We start from the raw sequence: 25042 nt of genomic DNA on the forward strand, positions 1-25042 counted from the left end.
AGACAGAGATAGGTTGATCTCTGCAGCAGCTGCCGAAGAGCTGCGCGCTGCAGACGCAGCTGGTGTGAAAGGCAAAGGCCTGCGTGCTGCTACTGCTCGACATACGTGCTGTGCACGCTCTGCTCACGCGCCGCTGATGCTTGCGGTGTGAAACAGGCGTAAGGCAAACACAAAACAACAGTTTCCATCTGGAGCTCCTTTACGGGACTCCACACCTTTAAACACTCACTCCAACGAGTTTGCGTGGCTCTCAGTCCCACCCACACTCATCAGCATCACCAAGCCGACCAATCCCAGAGCTTGCGCTATGTGTTGTTGCAAAATGTAGTTACATTTTTTGAGAGGTGTACATCAGCGTCGGTGATGGCCAATGTGATGGCTTTGCGGCCACGCAAAAGCTGCACCAGAGTATATGCATGTGCTTGATGCAGAAGTATAAATCAGCCTTTAGTCTTGTCGCGGCATCAAGTGTGGCGGTAATGGTCCTACTGAACTGTCACCTACTGTATAGGTGCATTTTCTGCATAAACGAATGCTAATGGGCAGAACTGTATACTGATTACCTTGACTGGTTTAGTTGATATTAAGCTGATATACTATGCACAACAACAAGCCAAGCAGCTTCTCTCCTGTATGCAATCAAGAAGGACATTCAGATGCACAGAACCATACACAGCCGCCTCTGGTGGACTTACCAGAAATGTCACGTGAAATGAAACGTGTCCCAGTAACAAGTGAATATTTTATTTTATTTAATTTTTTTGCTATTAAGTGACTATAAAGTTTTAATCATTAATAAGAGGTTAAGTGAATTTAAATGGCATCAAATTATGGCAGGTGAATGTTAACATTACTTTGATTAAGCTTGAACTTAAGGCTTAGCCTGAGAGTTAGCCTGCCCCGGACCAGGCTAGTTTCCCAGTATAAGTTGCCAGGGTAACTAAGTTTGAACTATCGTAAATTAGATTTATAAAACCGAATCAGCCATTAATAAACCCGACTTACCAAAATAAGCCTGGCTTTTTCTGTAAACTTGGTTTATGAAATAGCCCCCTGGTTTAGTTTAGTTTAGTTTAGTTTAGTTTAGTTTAGTTTAGTTTAGTTTGGCTTGGCTTGGCTTAGTTTAGTTGGTTTAGTTTAGTCCAGCCTTGTCAAGTTTTGGTTTACAGTTGGGGTTTTGTGCTTTTACATCATCTAATAATCACTTCTGTTTTGAGGAATATTTTCATTTAGGTTTAAAAAGGTTTTGATTAGGGGCAGGTTTTAGGTATGGATAATATTTTAAGCAGGAATGATGTTTCAAAATAGATGATAATCCAGGGTCGTACTTGGCAAAATCAGACCCATCAGAAACCCCATAATAAGTGTTAATGTTTTCACAGTATGAAAATAACTTGAAGACTACAAGGCTGAAACTCTCTTTACCTTTTCTTTGGCTTTTTTTTTTTTGGTGTCTATTAAGACATTTTCTTATTTTCTAAAATATCTTTATTGGGACTGTACAGCTTTCCCAGTTAACCATATTTCTGGCAAAAAAACATATATGGTAATTTCATCGACAGTGGTAATAATATAAATAGGAACGGTGTTAACTTAAAATGTTCGAAGTTTTAAAACCATGACTTTTCTAATCTGTAACGATGACAAAAATGATATCACACAGTTATTTTTATATGAGTGCAGAACTAAGAATGGCTTGATAAATTCAAATACATTTTCATGACAATTCTATTGAACACCTACAAAAACAATACAAAATCAATACAAAAACACAAAGGACACTATATGCTAATCCAAAATGCACACAGGCACACTGGCAGCAGCAGGGTTCCAGGTGGATACGAGTGGCCTGTGGCAAAGATCTCTCTGAAGGGTTTTGGAGTGTAAATGGAACCTTTTACCACTTCTGCCTTGAAGCGTTTAGTCATCGGTCTGAGAGCATCAAGTGGCCAGTACTGTGTCGCTGAGGCAGGTGCAGTGTGCATTGCTCCACTGCAGGTTAAATGGGATTCGATAGCCACCGCAGTATTCAAGGATTTTGTTTTTTAGTTCTTCGTTGTTGTTTGTCAGAATGTGCAACATGACCCTAACGACACAGCAGACTGTTAGACATCTTTAGTCACGATTGACAGCCATGACAAGGCGCTCAAATCACATTCTGACATCCTCATTGGCACACAAATTAAACGTTTTTTTTTTTCAAGGTATATGGAGTCTGTGGCTAAAGAAAATGCCACAGAAAATGTCAATCTTCACAGCAGAGACTCAAGATGATTTTCACAGTATGAAAATAACTTGAAGGCTACAAGGCATTTGCGTTCATTTGTAACTGAATGCCTCTTTATACTCTCTCTGGCTCTTTTGGTCTCTATTTATACACACGAACACACTGATATGGTCATCAACTGCTGTGCTGTGATGCAACCCTCTCTTCATTAGACAGTTCTTACAAAAGCAGGTACACCAGAGTGATGAGGCCAATGTATTTTGACATATTGTGATTATTATTTTAACTATACATTTTGATATTTTGAGTTGACAGCTCAGTAAGAGAAGATTAATTCCTAAAGCATTTAATTGGCTATCCTATATGCCACATTAAGACCAAAGATTCTGCAATACAGTTCATTTGTTCTGAAAATCAGTGAATTTTTACAGACAGTGAAAACAGAGCAAAATCTTCTGCACAGTGAACTTAAGAAACAGTTAATATATACATAAACAAATACTGTACCTGTAAATACTGTACCTCTACCTAGCCATACATGTAATGTACAACATACTGTACTATACATAGCATTTGTGCTGTCCAAATAAAGATATTTTGAACATGAGTTTAGGTGCTGGCTAAATATTAGCATTACTATAAGTTTTCTTATAATTTGAAATGTAATAACTTAAAGAGCCCATATTATACATGAAATAGGGTCATATCTTGGTTGTATGGGTCTCCAACAACAGTTTAATATGCATGCAAGGTCAAAAAACACTTTCATGGTCTTATAATCTGCATTTATTTTTACCTAATTATCCCAGCGACTCCTGTATGAATCGTCCACTGATTCATTTGTTCCCAAACCCCTCCTTAGCGCGAAGCTAATCTGCGCTGATTGGACCAATGACAGTCTGTTGCGATTGGTCGACTGCCTTCAGTCAGAGAGTGAAAAGCCAAACAGCTAATCAGCAATATAAAAGTAATCACAGTTCATACACGCTCGATGGTGTAGGCGTGGATTTTAGCTGCCAGTGGGTCAATGTAAATACAGACTATGGACTTGAAAATTCAGACGACTAACTATTTTATTGAGCAAAAACTCCAAAAACAGTTGAGGAGATCTCCTAGCTTCTCACTCTGCTCTTTTCACAGACACACACACACACTTATTACACACACACACACACGCGCACTTAACCCTGCTCCGGACGACAACGCGCGCACACACACACACACACACACACACACACACACAAACAAACACACACACCTCCGGACGACAGCTTAATAAACATAAGAAAAGTTATGGTAAAAATTGAAAAGACAATCTCTGTCAAAAGCACCCCCAAACATTTGCCCCAATTTCTCAAATGGGATGGCGGGCCAAATCAAAGGTTTCCATGGGCCAACTTTGGCCCCCGGGCCCTACTTTGGGCATCTGATCTACTCCATTATCCAAACTGCTGTATTTGTATTATTTGCAGCAAAGAGTTGGAGCCTAACCCCTAAAAAACTAAATGGATGGCCAGAATATCACAAGGCTAACACGCATATTTCAAAAAGTCATCTGGTATTGAATTTCTTTTGCTTTGATGTAGCAAACAAGGTGAAAATGTTCCGTTTTACTTCAACATATGGTTTAAAATATCCTGTCCGGAGGCTCAGTTTCTCCCTCGCTGAGGGCATGTTGAGTTTATAAGTCATATTTTAAATGCAATTTATTTTAGATCCAATATATTATGTTGTGCATCCTCAGTGTTTCCCCTACCATTATATAAGTAGCTGTACACCCCCACCCCCCCCATCCCCTTTAAAGTCACATTAATTTTATTTTATATATAGTGGCAGATCACTATTATTTAAAAAAAAAAACAACAACAAGCTAAATAGCTATATGTAATTTCCTTTTTGTCCAGCATGTCCTTTCTGTTCTGCGCTCGCGTCACAGGAGCTAAATTATATACAGATGCAGACATCCCAAGTCTCTTGAAAGTTCCGGTAGTCTTCCGCAAATGCATAGAGTCTCCCGGATGCCCGCAAACGAATGATAATTTCACGGAAATCACGCATCTCCTCCCCAGTCCTCTAATACGTCCCGCATCCCTCCCCGTTTTCAGATACGTTGCACACATCCCATGCTGTCATGCAAGCGGAGCTATCTCCACTCTCTGTGTCTTCTTCTCTGTCTGTGTCTGTCTTCTGCAAATTCATCTCTCTGTAATCCCTGAAAATGTATTAAAATACCCGGAAATCATGGCAACGAGAGGGAATGAGCAAGTGAACAGATCGCGAGAGGCACAGTGATGGTCTAAGCAATACATTTGATAGGTTAAATGAAAAGAGCAATAAAGATATCATTCTCATTGAGAGAACTGTCAGTAGTTGGTGACGAGCAAAATATTGAAATGGTCCTACATGTATTTAGGCCTTTTTTACATACAACAACTGAATGTTTTGTTTTTTAAAATATGACAAATTCACTAAAAGCTGGCTAGAATTGTTGGATAAAAACTTTTTAACATAAATATTTAAGAATATAACTTCTTGTAATACACATATTACTATAAAAAGTAGTTTACAGGTATTTTCCTTTTAGTAAACAAGTATTAGATTTATAGATGTGCATTTTAACTAATCTTCATCTTTCATCATTTGCAACGTTTCCAAATTGCATTGTTTGTAATTTTTCTGTGGCGAGTAAAATGAATGGATGAATTATTTTCTGTAAAGCTTCTTCTAGACATTTTTATAGGAGACATTTTTCAACATTTTTTTAATGACACTGTATAATAATATAGTACCGTGAGTTTGGGTTTAGGGTTGGGATGGGGTAGGTGTTAAAAATACAATTTATTCAGTAATTTAATAGTTAACATAAATAATACTCGGTACAACTACTGTTTTTACAGTGCTGTGATGGTTGGGTTTAGGGTCGGTGGACGTTAATAAAAAACACTTAATGGAAAATGTAATAAATAATATAAATAATTATCCTTAACTTCTGGCCCCAACCATGTCCAATCTAGCAACAACCATGAAATATGCAGGAAGGTAGTTCTCCAGTAATGGGGTTGGTCACCCCTGGTGTAAGATGTGCTAAGGAACCTAAAAAAAATCATTCTTCATGTGATTCAAACATTATAAAAGGAAATTTAGGGGACTGTTTTTAAATTTTATTGGTGATTCCAAATCTAAAATAACTTTTTTTTGAAGAATCTGATGTTTTCACATATAAAGAGAATGTCTGAGAGGTGTTTCAAAGATGGCCACTGAGTAAAATGACTTGCATCACAGCAGGGGTGTCCAAACTTTGTCACGGAGGGCCAGTGTCCTGGGCTGCACCTGAAACCGAATACTTCCATACTATAGTACATAGTACGCTAAAATCAGTATGCAAGCCGAGTAGTATGTCCGAATTCATAGAATTCGAAAATCAGTATGCGAGAAGTAACCGGATGACTTAATACTTCCGGCGAGATTCTGGAGTGCACATCCCATGCACGCTGCACTATCCCATGATGCCCTGCAAGAGAATTCATGAATGGGAGTGAAGCAACTGACGCAGGTAGGTCATGTGACCATGACAAAATGGTGGATATAGTACGTACTCATTCATACTGTAAAGAACATGCTTTTCTGAGTAGTATGTTTAAATTTAAATGCAGTACCTACGGAGTAGTAGGCGGTTTCGGACGCAACCCTGAGGAGATTAGCTCCACCCCTAATCAAACACACCTGAACCAGCTAATCAAGCTCTTAAGCTGCAGTCACACTGCACTTTTCTCCCCATAGATTTTCATTCTTACGCATGTGAATGCGTCAGACCGGAAGCGCAAACTTGTGCGACGAGTTTGCTGCGTTGGAAAGCTCAAACATGGTGACCTGCATCACATGATTGCGTGAGACCAATCGAAGATCAATATATGACCTTTCTGGACAGAAATTTAAAACAAGGATCAATCGCTTACTTTTTTAAAATGTCTAATCATCTTGTTTAATCTCGCCCCTTTTTGTAGCGCCCTACAACAGAAATTTGCATGCTTAAACTCTTGTGTGATCGCAACTTTACTAGATTAATTAGAAACTTCCTGGAAGTTGTGTTGAAGCAAGTTGGAGCTAAACTCAGCAGGACACTGGCCCTCCAGAACCGAGTTTGTACACCACTGCATTAAAGGGATTTTGACTACATGCATACATTAGAGGTGATTTTTTATATTTCAAATCCTTTTTCTTTTTTTTCAGTCACCAATGGTAGTGCTAATACGGGTTTTCTAGTGGTTTTAGATTGATGTGATAACAAGATGGAAACTTCCCTCAAGATCTTTTTAATTAATCCACCTCAGCTATCTAATTTTGCAGATAGTCTCATTGAGTATGTTTACATGGACACCAATTATCCGATACAGTTAAAACAATACTCTGATTAAGAGTCGACCATGTAAACAGTGATTTTTGATTACCTTAATGCGACTAAGTTATAAAAAAACTAAACAGAAATGGAATTAAGACGTGGAGTATGCTGATTTTAGTCACATTATTGAAGTACAGTACAGATATTTAAACACCTTAATCAAACTATTGCCGTGGTATAGGATTTTCAACGTATTTTGCGTCAGGATAGTCAATACACACACATCTGTTTGACACTATTCTCTGCATCTACCGAGTCAGTGAAGGACCACAGACACAGAAAGACAGAGTTTTTTTCCCCATATGGTGTGTGGTATCAAATTCTATTAAAACAAAACTCCTCCAGCAGTTCATATTCGCATCCTTCATCTCATTTGTCACGGGGGCATGCAGGAAATGTTCCTGAATGAAAATAAAAGTGCCAAACTGCAGTTAAAGTCGACAAATGAAACATTCGAAACAACATGAAACTCTGGAAGAAAATGTGGATAGCATGATAACGCAATGAGGTTAATTGATCTATGTGCTAAACCTGTGAAACGGGATTACAGAAGGAACATTCAAAAAGCAATATATCTAAACACCTTAATCATATTTTTGTCTCATTAGATTAAGGAAAATAACTAGATCACTGATACCCATATAAACGTAGTCACTAATAAGTTGTTACTTACGTTTTTGTGCAAATTCCTTTCCCCCTACTCAGGCCATTTCAAGTCACATCTCAACAATCGAGCTTATCAAGATATTGCACAAGTTTCAGCTACACCATGTCAGACCTTCTTCAATAAATGTAATGAAAAAAGTAAGGCAATGGATGTATTGGATTAGCATTTAACAGAGGCAGAAGACACACGGTAATAACCTCTGTCAGCAAGCCACCGCCGCTCCAAATTTCCCCAAAACACTCCTTCAGAGAGGAAAAAAAAAAAAAAGAATTACAGCATTGATCCCATTACACAAATGACTTCTCTGCAATCCACTGCACCTGGTGTGGGCCGGTTTGACATTGAGCCAGAATGAAGAATATTAAAGAAATGTGCAATATCTTACTTGAGGCGTTATATTAAATTACAGCAGTTCGGGGCCAACTGGCGTTTTAGAAGCTTGGATGGGGATCATGCGACTAAAAGCTGATGTGAGATTAAACTGCCTTCTTTAATCCATTTTGCAATCAGGAAGGTACGGCCGTCATTAGAGCTGTTGCCTTGCCTGCTTAAGGTTATTCATCGCTTCATTTGTGGAAAGAGAATCATAAATGGGCTAGTCAAATCATCTTGGTGAGTGATGAATGGCTTATCTGTGTAGCATATCAGTCATCAAGGAGCGTATGAACACTGCTGATCAATTTGCGCGCATGCATGACCAAACTGCAGGCAGTACCACAAGCTGTTAAAGACTTCCACGCCCAATCTCTTTGGTTAGTGGGTAATGTGTGAGGTCATTGCCATCTCCCTGCTTTAGTAACTGAATCGTAAAGATCCTCTAGCGGCGCTAAAAGCATAATCACATGTCTGCGACAGCGCACACCATGCTGATGATGTGTGTGGAGGCTGCTGTCACACTGTAGGACTTATATCCTTTGCTCATGTATAGTCTTTGATCGCATCTGTGGCTGAAATCCTGCTCCCCTTGAAGAAGGACACTAGCTAAGCTGTCTAAAATATGTGCTCTTGCATATTCTCAGTTTTGAAGTGCAACCTGAAAGGTCAATGCCAGAGGTCATTGCAAGCCAGGCTCATTGGAAATTCTTGACTCAACCTGCATTTTTGCTAAATTTAAAATACGTTGCCATTAGAGGGTGCTGTGTACACGTCGATGAGAAGGGGGGGTTGCTTGTCAGCTCACCTAGATTGCAGTTTTATGCACAGCATCAAATAAATACACCAAAACAACTTAATGATGTCTTATTTGTAATCGAATATGTTTGCCTCACCTATCTACCTCCATATGGACAACTTTGCTGCAACCCAAGCTCACTCTGAAAGCGTAGCCCTATATACATTTCTGAAGAGCACCAAGTATGTCCCAGGAGATATGTTTATTTGCAATTTTTGTTTTCACAAATCCACGAGAGACCACTGTGTATGCTTTATGAGATCTCAAATCTCTCTCGCGAGTGCCATTTGCACCTGCTCTTGTGTAAATCCACCAGAGACCGTCGAGACTGTCGATTGACTGAATAACTGATTGACCGAATGCCTGACCCACATTCGTCCTTTCCTAAACCCAACCAATAGTGTTTTCAAAAGCACCATCTGACCCGCCCACCCACTTCTCTAAACCCATCTGACAAAGCAATCTAAAAAAAGAAAAGCCCTCGCCTGATTTTCACCACATTTTCAGATTTTACCACATACTCACCCTGTTATTTACTGGTTTATAAAATTTTTAGGCTTTTGTATTTGTCTTGTATTGGTCCACTTTCTGGAACCATTCTTTGCTGGACTCAAACTTCATTGTTGCAGTCAACTTTTATCTGCGTCTCAAGTCCACCAATGTATGCTGCAAGCCACTGGACAAACTGGTAAGAGCGGGAAAACCATCCATACGGAGGTAAGTGGTTAGCTGGTAAGAGTAAGCTGGTAAGCTTCTGGCTGCATAATTCGTGATCTCCAGACATTAGGGATGGGTGATACCAATATTTTTGTTTCCGATCCGATACCAAGTATTTCAAGACAAGTATCATCAATATCAATACTTAAATTAAATATTTTATAGTGACTTTTTTGTATGTTTATCACCTTTATTATTATTATTTTATTTTTATTATTATTAAATAAAACACAAGACATATGATTCCTTTTTACATTTATTAAAATTAGAACTATAATTGGCTAAATAGCACCATAAAATAAAATATTACACTGCACAAACCTTGTTTAATTAAAAAAAATATTACTTTTAATGTTTTATTTAATGAAACATATGATTGTTTACACTCTCCTTTTAAACCTGATTTTCTTTTACTGATCACAATCTTTTGTTTTTGAAAAGTAAAATATAATAAAACAAATAGTTGCCTAACAAAAAACAAAAACAAATCCTTGACAATAGTCAATAGCCTGGAATAACATCCTCTGCATGCCTCAGCTGCATTTCATCATGCTCTTGAGGATGTTTTGCTTTTAGATGCTTTGTCATATTGGTGGTATTGCCACTGTGGTGACAAGTGCCACACAAAGCACCGTCATTATTTACTAAATAAATTACTCCAGAGTAAAATAACTCCAGATTGTACTTTGTCTACGTTCAGTCATGATGACCGCATCTCCGCTCTAGAGTTTTACAACCAAAAAATATTATAGTTCCCATTTGTTTTCCTATTTAAGTAAATATAAATATAATATGTGGCGCTATAATTTTTGAGATATTCTAAAATCTCTGATCACTCAGTAAGAAAAACCCCAACAAAAGATTGATACTTTTACTTAAGGATCGATCCTTTTGATCTATTTCCAGTATCGAAAATATAGATACTTCAGAATCGGTCCTCCCATCCCCAACAGAAATGTATATAGGGCTAGGATTTCAAAATGCGCCTATGTTGCTTTTCTGTTGTGGTCAGTTTGCACTGTAGCTCACTTTTTATAGTGTTGCTCATGGGTTCAAGTCTGATGAAGCATGGTTCCATGATAGAGATAAAAGCAATGTAAATTCAAGGTGATACTCTATGGTTGCAGTGCAGTTTTCCCTTACATTTGCTTTTGAAAACACTAGTGGTTGGGATGGAGAAGGGTTTAGCTCAGTGTTTCTCTATGTGATCTGACAAGCCCAGCCTTAAGGCTGATTTATACTTCTGCGTCAAACACCGGCGTAGGCTACGGCGCTGACGCATAGCCCTGTCACTGACATGCACCTCTCAAAAATTGTAACTACATGTCGCAACAACGCGTATCGCAAGCGATGTGATTGGTCGGCTTGCTAGCGCCGACGAGTCTGGGCGGGACCGAGAGCCGCGCGAATGGCGCGAGCGATTGTTTACAAGTGTGGAGTCCCGTGAAGGAGCTCCGGATGGAAAGTTTTGTTCTGTGTTTACCTCATGGTTAAAGTTGTTGCACGTCCGCCGGTTCCTGCCTCAAAATGAGCGAGTTTGAGTCACTTGTACATACAGGAAGTGTTCAGAATAGCAAAACAGAAGCGAAGAAACTCGACACAGAGGAACATTTACACCTCACTGCCCACTAGCGTTTCGGAAGTGTTAATGCAGACAAACGGAGACAGCGAGCAGAAATATAAATGCACAGCTGCGCGCGTTGTCTGCGCCGTGAGTTGCGCCAGTCACTTGACGCAGAAGTATAAACCAGGCTTTAGTATTAACGTGCAAAAAAAAGACCTTTATCTGATGCGTATAACAAAATGTAGACTTAGGGGCCGATCACACCAAATGCGAATCACAGTTTATTGCTTTAAGAGATGCCTTTTTAAAAATTATTTACTATTGGCCATGAGTGTTTATGCACCCTGCGAGCCTCGCATTTTAACTGCCTGCTGTGCCTCGCGTTTTTGTTGTTGAACCCTATGCGCTCGCAGTTGAAAAAAGTAAAAGTGAGAGGAGAAATCGTGTTACATCATTCGCGTCTTTCATTCTCCAATGGTGACTGCAGTTTTTGTGTTGTCAAGACAACTACAGACTTTTGAAGATGGAGGAGAGACTTGTGGTTGCTGTTTTCAGGTATCCGGTGCTGTATGACTTGTATCCGGTGCTTGTATGAAATCTTGAATTTCCCAATATTATTATATTAAAATTATACCAATATCAACAACAACACTCTCCCACAATACAGTCATTGCCAAGCGACTTAAAAGGCGCATTGCACTGCTTTTTTTGTTGTCAACAAAAAGGCAGTGTGGTGCGCCTCACGTTTTTAGAACGGACAAGCGCGTTCAGTGTGATGGGCCCCTAAGTAATTTATTTCAAATTAATAAAACTGTATACAGCGCCCTCTACTGGATTCGTCATCTGAAATGTGCAATGAAAGGTTCACTTGAAGAGTGAATGTGTGTATATCTTAAAATATTACCTCCAAGTAGTTTTTAAAAATCACTTCTAAATCAATCAAAATTTCCCTGCACCAATACAATTTGTAATACTTAATAAAACAAGCTGCTGTTGTGTGCAGCCAACATGACATATCTGCAGTAGTAGGAATCAATGTTTAATAGTATTCATTTATTTTCCTTCGGCTTAGTCTCTTTATTTATCAGAAGTCACCACAGCAGAATGAAGCGCCAACTTATCCAGCATATGTTTTACACAATTGATGCTTTCCCAGCCTTAACAGCACTGGGACACACCCATACACTCTCAGATTGACAAACATACACTACGGCCACTTTCGCCTACTCAATTAACCAATAGCGCATGTCTTTGGACTTTGGGGAAAATTGGAACACCTGGAGGAAACCCACATGAACACGGGAAGAACATGCAAACTAGGGTTGGGTACCGTAACCCAGAGCCATTATAGCACCGGTACCATTGTAACCGGTATGAAACGGACCAAATTAGCATATGAATTTTCGTGCCTAATTTCGGTGCCACTGGTGCTGTGACAAGGACGTAAGAAGCATTAAGGGGTGCATCAATGGCACACATAGGATACGCATTGTCACACCATCTCTAAACTTTTAATTCTAAACAACTTTGAGGAATAAGGACATGCAATGTCAGGCGTTTGTTCTTGTTGTACAAAACATGCAGTACAGCGCATTCGGTGAGCGAGAGCGATTCTGTTCAGATCAACACATATGATTGCGTTCATCAAATTTGCTTAAACTAAGCGTTTAAAAGTGTATTTTACAGGCGAGAATTCTGACATTTGAGGGCTCATGGAATCAACTTAAAGGCAGAGGAATGCACTGTCTCTGAAAGCTTGCGACATCATCTGGCGATTCCAGTGAGTACGTACACCAACGCCCTGATTTTAATATGATTAAGACAATACTCTGATTAAGAGTCTAGACTACCATGTAAACAGTGATTTTTGATCACCTTAAAAGACCACAGACACCTGCGTCGCAAAATGCGGAGGTTTTTTCTTTTCCTTCAAAGTGACATATCAAATTCCATTAAAAAAACACTTTTACACCAATCCTTACTTAATGCTCGCATTAAATACCTGTTTGTCAAGGGGGCATGAATGAAATGTGCCTGAATGAAAGTGAAACTGCAGTTAAAGTCAAAAAATTAAAAATAAAACACCTGAAATTATATGAAACTCTGGAGGAAACATGGAAAGTGTGGTGACGCAATGATGTTAATCGATCTATGTACTATAACATGTAAGACAGGATCAGGGCTTTACATTAACTTTTTTGATCACTAGCCATGGTGGCTAGTAGTTTTCCAACGTTACTAGCCACTCTGCATTTTCACTAGCCACAATTTTGTTGTTGGGAATTTTTTTTATATGCATAAGTGTGACTTTGACATGCTAAAATTACTTGATTTAAATTTTGTGTTATGTCCACATGCCTCCTCATTCATTTCACGTTTTGTGTGTCGTGTATGAGCAAATGGGTCATGGTTTCATAGTGTTATACTGCAATTAGTTTTTTTTTCACATGACTTTTCAGAACTAAAAATTAAGGATTTACCAAATTTATCTCTGACCACACCAAACAAAAATTATTTCTTAGCCACAAACTTTAAATCTGTCAAACAAGCTAAATGTGGCTGTATACTATACTTTTTATTTAACAAAGCATTTTTTTTTAAAAACCAATGAAAAACAATTGACTTTAAAAATTATTATTGTCATGTATCAAAAATACAGTAATCTGTCCTAAAGGTCTCTCAGATCACCAGTTAACTACACATACATGGAGAGTTAATCTCATACTATAGCAAATGTTTTTGTAAAAAAAATTATAATTAAACCATACAAACAAAAATAACTGTAAGCAAAAGAAAGCAGGTGAAAAACGTACTGTGTGATAATGGAAGGATGATCTCACGGTTAAGGCCAATTAATAATGTTCAAAACGAAAGCAACCGGTGCTGCTTACAAAAAGACAAATTTGGAGCTCTTGAAAGCAGCAAGACTGTGTGTGCAGTAGCATTACTTTTTTGCCTGACTATTTGAAAGAGATCCGATCACAGTTGCGTTCCAGGCACGTGTGCTTCAAGGAAGGAAACAGGAGCGCGCACGCGCTTTAAACAGTCGCGCGCATCACATCAGCTGTTTGCGCGAGTGATTACCCTCTCATTCGGTATTCATCTTCTTTTTTTCTGCTTGCGCGAATGCATTTTTTTTGTTAGTCGTGCTGTTTCTCCATTCTAAGATCACATTTGCACGCATACTGGATCATTCTTATAGTCCTACCCTGCTTTTAAGAAAACCACAATTTAAAAATTATTTTCAACCAGTCAAAGTGGCTAGTGGGAGTAACTGTCTAACCCGCCAAAGCTGAAATCTACCCACATTTGGGTGTTAATGTAAAGCCCTGGACGGGATTATGAAAGGAACATTCAAAAAGCAACTCATGTAAACACCTTGATCATATTATTGTCTTATTGAGATTAAGTCAAATCATTAGATAACTGATAACCATGTAAACATAGTCACAAGACCTAACCCAAGAAAAAAGGAGTTGAGTATTTTGATGACAGCCTTTCCACAGGTTAGAAGTAAGCTAATGTAATTTCATAATGCAAGTCTTAAATTCATGCTCACTTGGCATTTCTGTGTGGAGTTTGCGGGCTCTATTTTGACGGTCCATGTGCAGAGCCCAAAACGCAGAGCGCAAACGCTTTCAGGGCATTTCAGGACGCGTTTTTGCTAATTTAAGGACGGGAAATCTGCCTTGCGCCGTGGCGCATGGTCTTAAAGGGTTGAGTTTATTTTCTTGATGAGTTATAGGTGTGTTTTGAGAATAAACCAATTAGAGCCTCATCTCCCATTCCCTTTAAGAGTCAGCTGCATCACGCCAAGAGCGCATTCGCTATTTACAGGATGCAAAGTAAGTCTAAGTGGAAAAAAATTGCATTTCACAAGCAAACAGTTAACAGTTAACAGTTTTTTATCAGAAAACTGTTAGACAGAGCATCTACTGTTTGAGAATGAGAGATAATGGAACTACTTTCACATTCGCTCTTGGATAGGGAAACCTTTACGCACAGACATCAATTAGTCTATAAATAAATACTTTTGTTTGTTAAGCGCAAATATTCATTTCAAGACTATTTCTAAATTCAGTTCTAATTTCCAGCAAACAAATAAATAAATAATAATAACAAAATGTGCTCAAAAACCTGAGTTATATCCTAAAACACATGCTGTGCCCTATATGGTCTAAAACCTGACAGGTGGGCAAATCTCAGCTTGTTTTTAATAAAAAATATAAATATGGATTTTATAAATAATACTGCTAATAATAATAACATTATACAAAAGCAAATTGTTGAACTGAAAAAGCCTCCCGAGATGAAAAAGACATGAAAGCAGTGATTTCATATTTATGTAGGCTAGAAAATAATGTTTTGTAATATTTTAATCCTTTATATTTATATTCTATATCTATTCTTATTATATCCTATATATATATCCTTAATATTAAAATTTTTTCATATGTAAAGATATTTGCCTATTGCTCTCTTGTGCGTATTAAGCAGTGCGTAAGCGAGGTGCAACTCTGCGCCGGAGTTTAGACCGGGTTAGTTTTGGTCTAATGAAAAATCTATTATAGTTTCTAAAAATAGCAACGCGCCAGCGGTCCGCCTCAGAACGCCTTCCTTTTTAGACCAGAACGCCTATGGGCGCAAAAATGAGCGCAAATGCATTTGCTATTTAAACAGCGTAGCGCAACGCCTCAAAACGACTCTTGCGCCAAGCTGAAACTACCAAAAGACTATTGCGCCACGCCTTGCGCCACACTGCGCCGGGTGTATGATAGGACCCTGCATTTTCTCCCCGCGTTTGCATGGGTTTCCTCCGGGTGCTTTGGTTTCCCCACAGTCCAAAGATATGTTGTACAGGTAAACTGGGTTGGCTAAAATTGTCCGTAGTGTATGTGTGTGAATGAGTGCGCATGAATGTTTCCCAGAGATGGGTTGCAGCTGGAAGGTCATGCGCTGCGTAAAACATATGCTGGATTAAGTTGGCGGTTCATTCCGCTGTGGCGAACCCAGATTAATAATGGGACTAAGCTAAAAAGAAAATGAATGAATGAAGAAAATAATAAAAATATAAATTGATGTTTACTTTAAACTTTGATTATATTGTTCTATTTAAATTATTTTTTCAAAGGTTTTGTCAAATAAAAGATTTTTCTAGAGTCATCCACCATAAATTTGTGGCTCAAAAGTACCAGTTCAGGCACCTTTTTGGCAGTGGTACCATTTTAAAAGTATCGATTTAGCACCGGTATCGAAATAACCCCAAACAATACCCAACCCTAATACAAACTCCACACAGAAATGCCAACTGGCCCAGCTGGGACTCGAACCAGTGACCTTCTTGCTGTGAGTTGACATTACTAACCACAGAGCCACCGTGCCACTATATAATAGTATATCAAAATTACTTCAAATTTATATGCTTTATGTCCATTTTATCCATTTGGCAAGTCACCAATCACTTTCTTGCATTGTTGAACAATCTCAGTTAGTGTTTCACTGGAGAAAACAAATAATGAGGAATGACATGAGGGTGGATAAACAATGACAAAATGCGTTTGTCATCACTTGTCATTTTTGTATGCACTCTTCCTTTAATTGCCACTTCTCGTGGAGTCCTGACTAATGTCTTTTCTGACTCAACCAACTCCACCAGCATACTCAATCCCAATTTTACTCAACCCATCTTTCATCATGCAGACCCATCAATCCATCCCCTAACACAAGTAAACAGCCACTCGTATCTGATTTTCCATGGAAATCTCATGCACCTGCCGTCCGCCATTGCCTGCCTCCAATCTGACACCTGTCTGTAATCACTACACAGCTCTTATCCAGTTCTCATACGTGAACCCCTGCCAGAGCTGCAGCATTTCAGCTAGAAATGCTGGACGGATCTCTGATGAATTGAAAGCTGCCAATGATCAGACAGAGTGATAGCAGAGGCTCTCCATCGGTCCATGCAGTTGGGGCACAGTGACACAGAGGAGTGATGTGAGCTAAAGCTGGGAGAAAAGTGTCCCCAGGCGTGCTATTTTTGCTGAGAGATTGAAGGAAACACATCTGACCTGCTCTCCTGAGGAAGGAGAAATGCGAGTTTCACGGTTCTTTCCATTCTTTTAAACAATACTGTGAAATCTTCCAAAGGTCCTGCCAGTGCAAATGAGGTTTTGAGAGAAACAGATTCTCAGCACAGAGTGAAAAAAAATGAAAAATAGTGTGGGTATGTGCGAATGAGAACCACAAAGCACTGTGCAAAAGGCCACTAAAGAGCAGATTGACTGCACTTGTGATGCCTTTACCTGCAGGACCATTTAAAAGGGTCTTTGAGAAGATAATATCGTCAGCGAAATGAGTTTCAGTGCAAGGACAAATCAATGAGCAAGGCCAGATTTCTTAAAATGGACTGCCACATTGGGCATTTACACTCAGATAATGTGAGTCACAATAGCATAAGCATGGCGAAATGCCTGGAGAAAAACAATAAAGCGCAATTAAATAGAAATTGAGCTTGTGCATACTCTGAAAGAAACACAAACATGGCATGGAAAAGCACACATCACAGACTAATCCTCCTTCGGCCAAATTTGTCCAGACAGACTCGTGTCTGGCAGCGCAGAGAAGCACGTCGTGAGGACAGTAAATGATAAAGACATCAATCAGAGAAAGGCCCAAGCCCTGGTCAAAGGCAAAGGTGTTGAGAGAGAGAATAAAACCGTGTGTCTCCAGCCACCATTTTGTATAGGGCTGTATTGATCCTCTGGCCGATAATGCGAAAAGCAGGGCCAGAAAAATATGTCCCAGTTTCATTCATCACACACACATGGATGCTGTGGAACACATCGTCTGGCCCTGCAGGGAGAAAGGCTGCTCAGAAATAGCCTGAACTCAAAAAGACAAGATACTAATGCAACACATGGATCTGAGTGCGGCCACTTCACGCCTACCTTCATTATGCAAACACATTTGTCATAACAGTGCAAAAAACTTGCTCAAGTAGATGGATTTTAGTAGGAGGGGTGTAGCAGGGGATTTTGGAGACTGTACCCTGTTCCGACCGTTTGAACATGTCCTTCTCTGGTTCAGCTTCTCTTCACATCTCTCTGAATATAGAGATATCCCTGTCATGTGCTCCAGGGTACAGCTGTCAATCACCATGTGACAGAAATGGGGGAAAACTGGTGCATGAGTCAATTAATATTCAGAGTGGATCTACATTTAGTCCACAAGTGCAGGAGTAGGAGTAGGAGGGGCACTGGAAGGATGAAGCAGGGATGAAGGGGGACTTTGATGATGTCCTTAAATTTCAAACGTGGAAACTTATAATGCAAATGATGCCATTATTATGCTTCTAAGGTTATTCAAATGTTATACCAACAGACAATGACTTAATTATCTGGAAGCAGAAATAGTTTGTAACAAATGGCAAGCTCTATACATATTTGACACTACCTACTTAGGCATATTATGTTCTTCCCATTTTACTTATAATTTAAAATATGATTGAAATTATAATTAAAATAAATTTACCACAGATTTACACTGATTCAATCCTACCTTTAGCACATCTGCAAATAAAACAACAACAAAAAACTCATTTTGCAATACAAATGAATCACGTTGACCAACAAATACTCACCAGAGTTTGCTGGTACTGAAGCACGCGCTGGGGCGCTCGGTCACGCGCCATAACCTTGAATGCAGCGGGAATTAATTTTTAAACGCGATACTATATTCCCAGACTCCACAAGATCACCTCTGCATCACCGGGACGAAATTCAACAAGCAGCATGAACTGAGTAACAGGTCCTTCTCCGCAGAAAACAGCCCAGCAGCTCATCCAGCTGTCGAATGAACTATTCCCTCTTCCTGCGCGCGCGCGCTGTAATGTATGCCATAACGCGCTGACAACCCGCGTTGTGTGGGAAGACAGGGGTTACTACACTTCATACCTGTTGACTAGATTGTTAAAAATCAATAGATATTTCTGCTGCTGTGTGAGTAATCGCTGTTTTGCACTACGTGAACTAAGGCACTTAACGGGTAGATTGCATACTCCACCAATCTGCTGTTATTACAAGGATTAAATGAACCGTAACAACGTAGGTACATGTATCTTAGTTTCAGTACAAATTGTGTTGTTTTTTAATGAAACAATATGCCAAATTGCTACTGATTAAGCTTGATTATTTTTTAATTTAACCAACTGAAAAAATGATTCTTTAAGAAGTGTTCCCTGAAAGGTTCCTTTGGGAACGAAAATCGGTTCTTCTATGACAGTATTGCAAAATCCCTCCAGTGGGACATGTGTTTTTAGGTATACAAAGGTTGGACATAATTAAAACCTTTATATTTAACATTGTGGAGAAAAACAGCATCAACCAAACCCTTATTTTTCGTACCTTTACTTTCACCATGCATCTGTTGACCTTTCTATTAACACATACAAACTGATCTGTATCGACACAGAACATTCTCACTTCAGAAACCTGCGGAGAACCAGTGACCAGTTGATCACACTGTTGATTAATATCACTTGATTACAGTAGATACTAAATATAGTCACAAGCTGGAAGGCTGCATTTCAAGCCCAGTCCACAAGCAAGAGATGAAAGACAGAATTCCTTGGAGAGACAGAAAGAAACCAATAGGTTGTTAAACAGATTTCCCTACAGGGATAGAAACTGGTAGGCTGCATTTGGGCTCAGTAACAGGTCCATTGCCAGCTCAGGGAACAGCAGGGCCACAGGCTGGGATGAAAAATGAATGTATCACTGTGAATTCTGACAGTTTTCTCGCAATACTGCAGTGTTTTTGTGTATACATGTTCATGCTCTCTCTCTCTCTCTCTCTCTCTCTCTCTCTCTCTCCTCTGTGCATACTCATGCATACAGACCTAACTCAAAAACCCTGTCTCTGCTTTTATACTGATAGAAATGTCATGTCTTTGTGTGTCCAGTTGTCTGTCCCCAAAAAGATTACTGCAAAGTACACTGTCATATCTAGTAATCTGGATCACTAGTTAACAGCTCTTCACAGACATAAGCCACTTCTCCACAAAAGGATGGCTCGTGTATTTAAAACCAGTACAATTTCCTCTTTCTCAGTGAATCACAAAAGAAAAGATGTAAAAAATTGGATTTTGAAACTAAACATGTAAATACGGTGAATAAAAATTGAAGTAGTACAGCGTTATTTAAACCACAGTGTTCTTCAAAATACCTTCTACAGAAAAATTATAGGTCTAGAAATTATATATTTTTGGATGAACTATATAGTTTTAATACATAGAAATACACAAAATACCTTCTTTCTTTATGTCTTTATACATCAAATAACATAACTTATGTTCATGCTCAACATTACACACATCACACGAAGATGTATTGGACAGGTGAGCACTTGATGCAAATTCTTTGAACTGGGTGTTCCAACGCCCTCAGCACTAACACACTGACCCAGTTCAGTGCATCCTTCACAAAACTTTCTGTAATGTTCTTTTAATGAAGTGTGGAAGAGCTCAACAGAACATCTTGTTCATTGACAATTTAAATATGGGTCTGGGTGAGAAAATAAGAGGCTGATCCGTAGTGGGGGTGTGAAACAAGGGTCGATGTTAGATTACATGCAAATACATTATCATCCCAGATAGGGAATAAAACCCAGTGTGCATTGATCAAAATAGCATGTGGCTGTTTTCTGGTCAATACCGGTCTGGCTGCAACAAAAGTGGCTCATTTAAAATCCTATCAGTTTGAACATACAGTTTAACATGCAAGGAAACTACATTGCTTTTCAGTCATTTAAACAAAAAAGAAAGAATGATAAACGTTTTTTTAACTCGTTATTAATATTAATTAATTAAAAAGCTTTTGAAAATGAAATAAAATAACACTATATTAAAATAAAAATAATGTAAGTTGTTTTTACTGTAAAATATTGTTGATACATTATTTTATTAATCTTTCACACAGAATATAATTAATATAGTTTTTTATTATTTTTTATTTTGTTATTTACTGTAATTAAAATAGTTTGGAATTTGTTGAGATTTCTTTTATCAAATTTTTTTTCCTCCCATTTTTGTTTTTAGTTATAAGCAAGGGGGTGATTTAACTACCAGTCTTGTAATGTTTACTGCACTACAGTGTCATGCTGCCCTGATGGTGTTTTCTGTTGTGTGGGCAATACTGCTCTGCCTTCAACTTATTATTAGTCACTGTTGCTGGAGAGGCCAATGTTGCTGAACTTTAAGTCATCGTGTGGCCTTCTAGTGTACCATCTGTAGTTAATCATGACAGTTTACTGCAACAGACAAGATCTAAGAGCTCAAATCGGTTAATAGTAATCATTTTATGGCATTTAAGAATTACTACCCACAAAACCTTAAATTTCTATTTTGTAAAAAAAATAGATTTAAAAGTGATCTGAATAAATCAGCTTTCCATTGACGTAGAAGTCAGAATTATTAACCCCCCTGAATTGTTAGCCCCCGTTTGTTTTCCCACAATTTCTTTTTAACAGAGAGATTTTTTTTCAACACATTTCTAAACATAATAGTTTTAATAACTCATTTCTAATGTCTGATTTATTTAATCTTTGCCATGATGACTGTAAATAATATTTGACTAGATATTTTTAAAGACACTTAAAGTGACATTTAAAGGCTTAACTAGGTTAATTAGGTTAAATAGGCAGGATAGGGTAATTAGGCAAGTTGTTGTATAACGATTGTTTGTTCAGTGGACTATTGAAAAAAATAGCTTAAAGGGGCTAATTATATTGACTATAAATTTTTTTTTTTTAATTAAAAACTGCTTTCATTTTAGCAAATAATAAATAAAATAAAAATAATAATAAAAATAAATATAAATAAATAAATAAATAAGACTTTCTCCAGAAGAAAAAATATTTTCGGACATAATGTGAAAATTTCTATGCTTGGTTAAACATAATTTGGGAAATATATTTTATAAAATAGGGGTGGGGGGTGGGGGAGTACTAATAATTCTGATTTCAACTGTATGTGGTTAAGATAGGACAATATTTAGCTGAGATACAACTATTCAAATTCTAAAACATCTAAAAAATGTAAGTGAAAATATCAAAGTTGTCCAAATTAAGTTCTTAGCAGTGCACAATACTATTCAAAAATATGTTTGGATATATTTATAGTAGGACATTTACAAAATGTCATTGTGAAAGATGATCTTTGCATATATTCTAATGATTTTTGGTATAAAGTAAATGTCGAATATATAAAAGACTGGGTTTTGTGGTCCAGGGTCACAAATATTATTTAAATATGGTCCTTAATGCGCCATCATTATATTTTATAGCAAAGTTCCAATGAACACAGCTGTTATTTTTACAATATATACACATTATAACCTTTTTTCAAAGTAAATTTAAAGTAAATTGACTTGGCAGCAACTGAGCACCACATTTAGCAAATCAATCAGAAGATAAAGTTTCTCTCCAACTTATGTGATTTTGCCCTCTTATGAATGCAGTAAACTCCTACATTTCCAAATTCAACAGAATTGATCATTTAAGATGGAGTTATCTAATTCTGTTTTGAATTGTGTGAATGAAAATATCAATATATATATATATATATATATATATATATATATATATATATATATATATATATATATATATATATATATATTTTTTTTTTTTTTTTTTGCGCTTCAGGTTACTCAAACGCCAAGAAAGGACCTTGAAGGGACATTGGATCTACATTTATAAATGACTGAATCCACAGGATATCTTGACATGGATATCATCTTACACTCAGCCGGTCTGACAACATTGTGCCTATTTGTCCTCATTAGACAATCTAGACAAGAATCAGGCGTACATGTTCAACTCCCTGCACGAATAACACTGTGCCCTTGAGCCCCACATGAAAACCAAGTCGATTAAATGCCCCTCAGAATAAGAAAGGCACGCAAAAAAAGCTTTAAAGAGGCGATCGGATTGCTCTGACGGCAGTTGGCTGACTTCTGAAGCTCTTTAACAGCGCAGTTTATCAGCAGCAATATTGGACAGCTTAACAGGTTGCTATTTCGTCTTTGGCGGCTACTTACATTTTTCCGCGCCGGCTTTTAGTCTTGATAAGAGCTCCTCTTGAACGCAACAGTCCAAACGTCACCTACGCCGCTCCATTTAATGACGCAAAAAATGTCAGAAATCCCCACACAATTAGAGTAACGCAATCACAATCGAGTAATGACGTCAGTGGTGTTTGGTTTCCCAATTGTTCGTCTAGACGATCGAGATACTTTCTGTGTAATTGTCCTCGCCGGTAAAATGCCAGTGCCCTGTTGCTGGTGCCTCTCGCTCGTCTTTAAATTCGCCTCAGCCTGGAAACTAAAGTCAAAAAAAGAAGAGGGAAAAAAGCCGAGCGCCTTCCTTAACACACACTTGAAGGTGTTAATGCATCACCTAAACTGTCCGGATTAGTGTGCACTGCACGCGCTGATAGGTAAAGGAGTAATTAAGCCGGCAGAGCCTGGGGCGCGTGCACTGGCCAGGAATTGATTCTGTGATGCAATGCGGGTTCCGTCACTGGTTTAGTGAGAGCGGCTTGACTTCACTTCTGTTCCTATTGCTCGTCATCGATGCCACGCTATGGCGCATTCGTCTTCCTTAGCGCGTTATGCTGATGACATGTTGACAGTTTTAAAGTGAATGCTTTTATTCATTCTGTAGTTTTCAGTATTCAGTAGTCCACTATCTATCTATCTATCTATCTATCTATCTATCTATCTATCTATCTATCTATCTATCTATCTATCTATCTATCTATCTATCTATCTATCTATCTATCTATCTATCTATCTATCTATCTATCTATCTATCTATCTGTCTGTCTGTCTGTCTGTCTGTCTGTCTGTCTGTCTGTCTGTCTGTCTGTCTGTCTGTCTTCTCTTTTCTCTTTCTTCTGCCTATCGATCTATTCATATTTGTCTGTCCATCCATTTTCCAAATATCCATCTGACTGTCTTACACTTTGTTTTGTTCATTCATCCATATATCTATTCATGCATCTCTTTACCACCGATCCCTCCATGGTTTGTTCCATTTACCACTGGATAATTAATGTCTGTCTATATATCTATCTGTCCGTCCGTCCTTCCGTCTATCTATCTATCTATCTATCTATCTATCTATCTATCTATCTATCTATCTATCTATCTATCTATCTATCTATCTATCTATCTATCTATCTATCTATCTATCTATCTATCTATCTATCTATCTATCTATCTATCCACCTTCTATTTTCTCTTTTTTTCTGTCCATTTATCTATTCATGTCTGTCCAGCAATTTTCTAAGCATCCATTTGTTTCTTTCTCTTTGTTCTGTCCGTCCATCCATCCATCCATCCATCCATCCATCCATCCATCCATCCATCCATCCATCCATCCATCCATCCACATCCATCCATCCATCCATCCATCCATCTCTTCAACGTCTTCTCTTTTCTCTTTTTTCCTTCCTTTCTTTCTTTTATTTTCTAAGCATCTATTTGTCTGTTATCCACCACTGCAAAATTAATGTCCATCCATCCATCCATCCATCCATTCATCCATCATCCGTCTGTCTGTCTGTCTGTCTATCCACCTTCTCCTTCTCTTTTCTCTTTTTTTCTGTCCATTCATCTATTCATATTTGTATGTTTGTCCAACAATTTTCTACCATTGTTTTTTTCACTTTGTTATGTCCATCCATCCATGCATCCATCCATCCATCCATCTATCCATCCATCATTCATCCCTTCACCATCTTCTCTTTTATCTTTTTTTCTTTCCTTTCTTTCTTTCTTTCTTTCTTTCATTTTCTAAGAATCTGTCTGTTATCCACCACTGCATAATTAATGTCCATCCATCCATCCATCCATCCATCCATCCATCCATCCATCCATCCATCCATCCATCCATCCATCCATCCATGTATCTATCTATCTATCTATCTATCTATCTATCTATCTATCTATCTATCTATCTATCTATCTATCTATCTATCTATCTATCTATCTATCTATCTATCTATCTATCTATCAATTATCTATGTCTGTCTGTCTGTCTGTTAATTTGGTGGCTGACTTCTAGTAAGTCTAAGATTGTCATTATAATTGTTCGATGGCACAAGCAGGTAGATGATTGCAGACCAAATGAGAAGGCAGGTGGTCATTAAGGCTTGCTGTTGGTTTTTGGAACCTGCTCATTAATCAAACATTGACCATCTTGGACCTGCTTAGACACAAGTTATCATCCACCTAACT

The 25042-nt window shown here is 38.2% G+C and overlaps 1 protein-coding gene across 6 annotated transcripts in view; it reads right to left on the reverse strand.

Annotated features, from left to right (window-relative positions):
• The window catches only part of clcn2a (chloride channel, voltage-sensitive 2a), a 165623-nt gene extending 142313 nt beyond the window's left edge, over window positions 1-23310 (reverse strand). For 3 of the 6 annotated variants that reach the window (XM_073911113.1, XM_021478550.3, XM_068222711.2), the window contains exon 1: window positions 22841-23310. Coding sequence is in view for 3 of the 6 variants with exons in the window: in XM_073911105.1 (XP_073767206.1) it covers window positions 18385-18435 (51 nt within the window). In the remaining 3 variants the exon portion in view is untranslated. Of the gene's footprint in view, window positions 1-18384; window positions 18669-22840 lie in introns of those variants that run through there. The other 3 variants (XM_073911105.1, XM_073911094.1, NM_001328709.1) reach the window with 2 other exon arrangements.
• Window positions 23311-25042: the final 1732 nt, after the last annotated feature.

This window comes from Danio rerio, chromosome 2 (genome assembly GCF_049306965.1).
Source record: "Danio rerio strain Tuebingen ecotype United States chromosome 2, GRCz12tu, whole genome shotgun sequence".
Taxonomy (NCBI): Eukaryota; Metazoa; Chordata; class Actinopteri; order Cypriniformes; family Danionidae; genus Danio; species Danio rerio.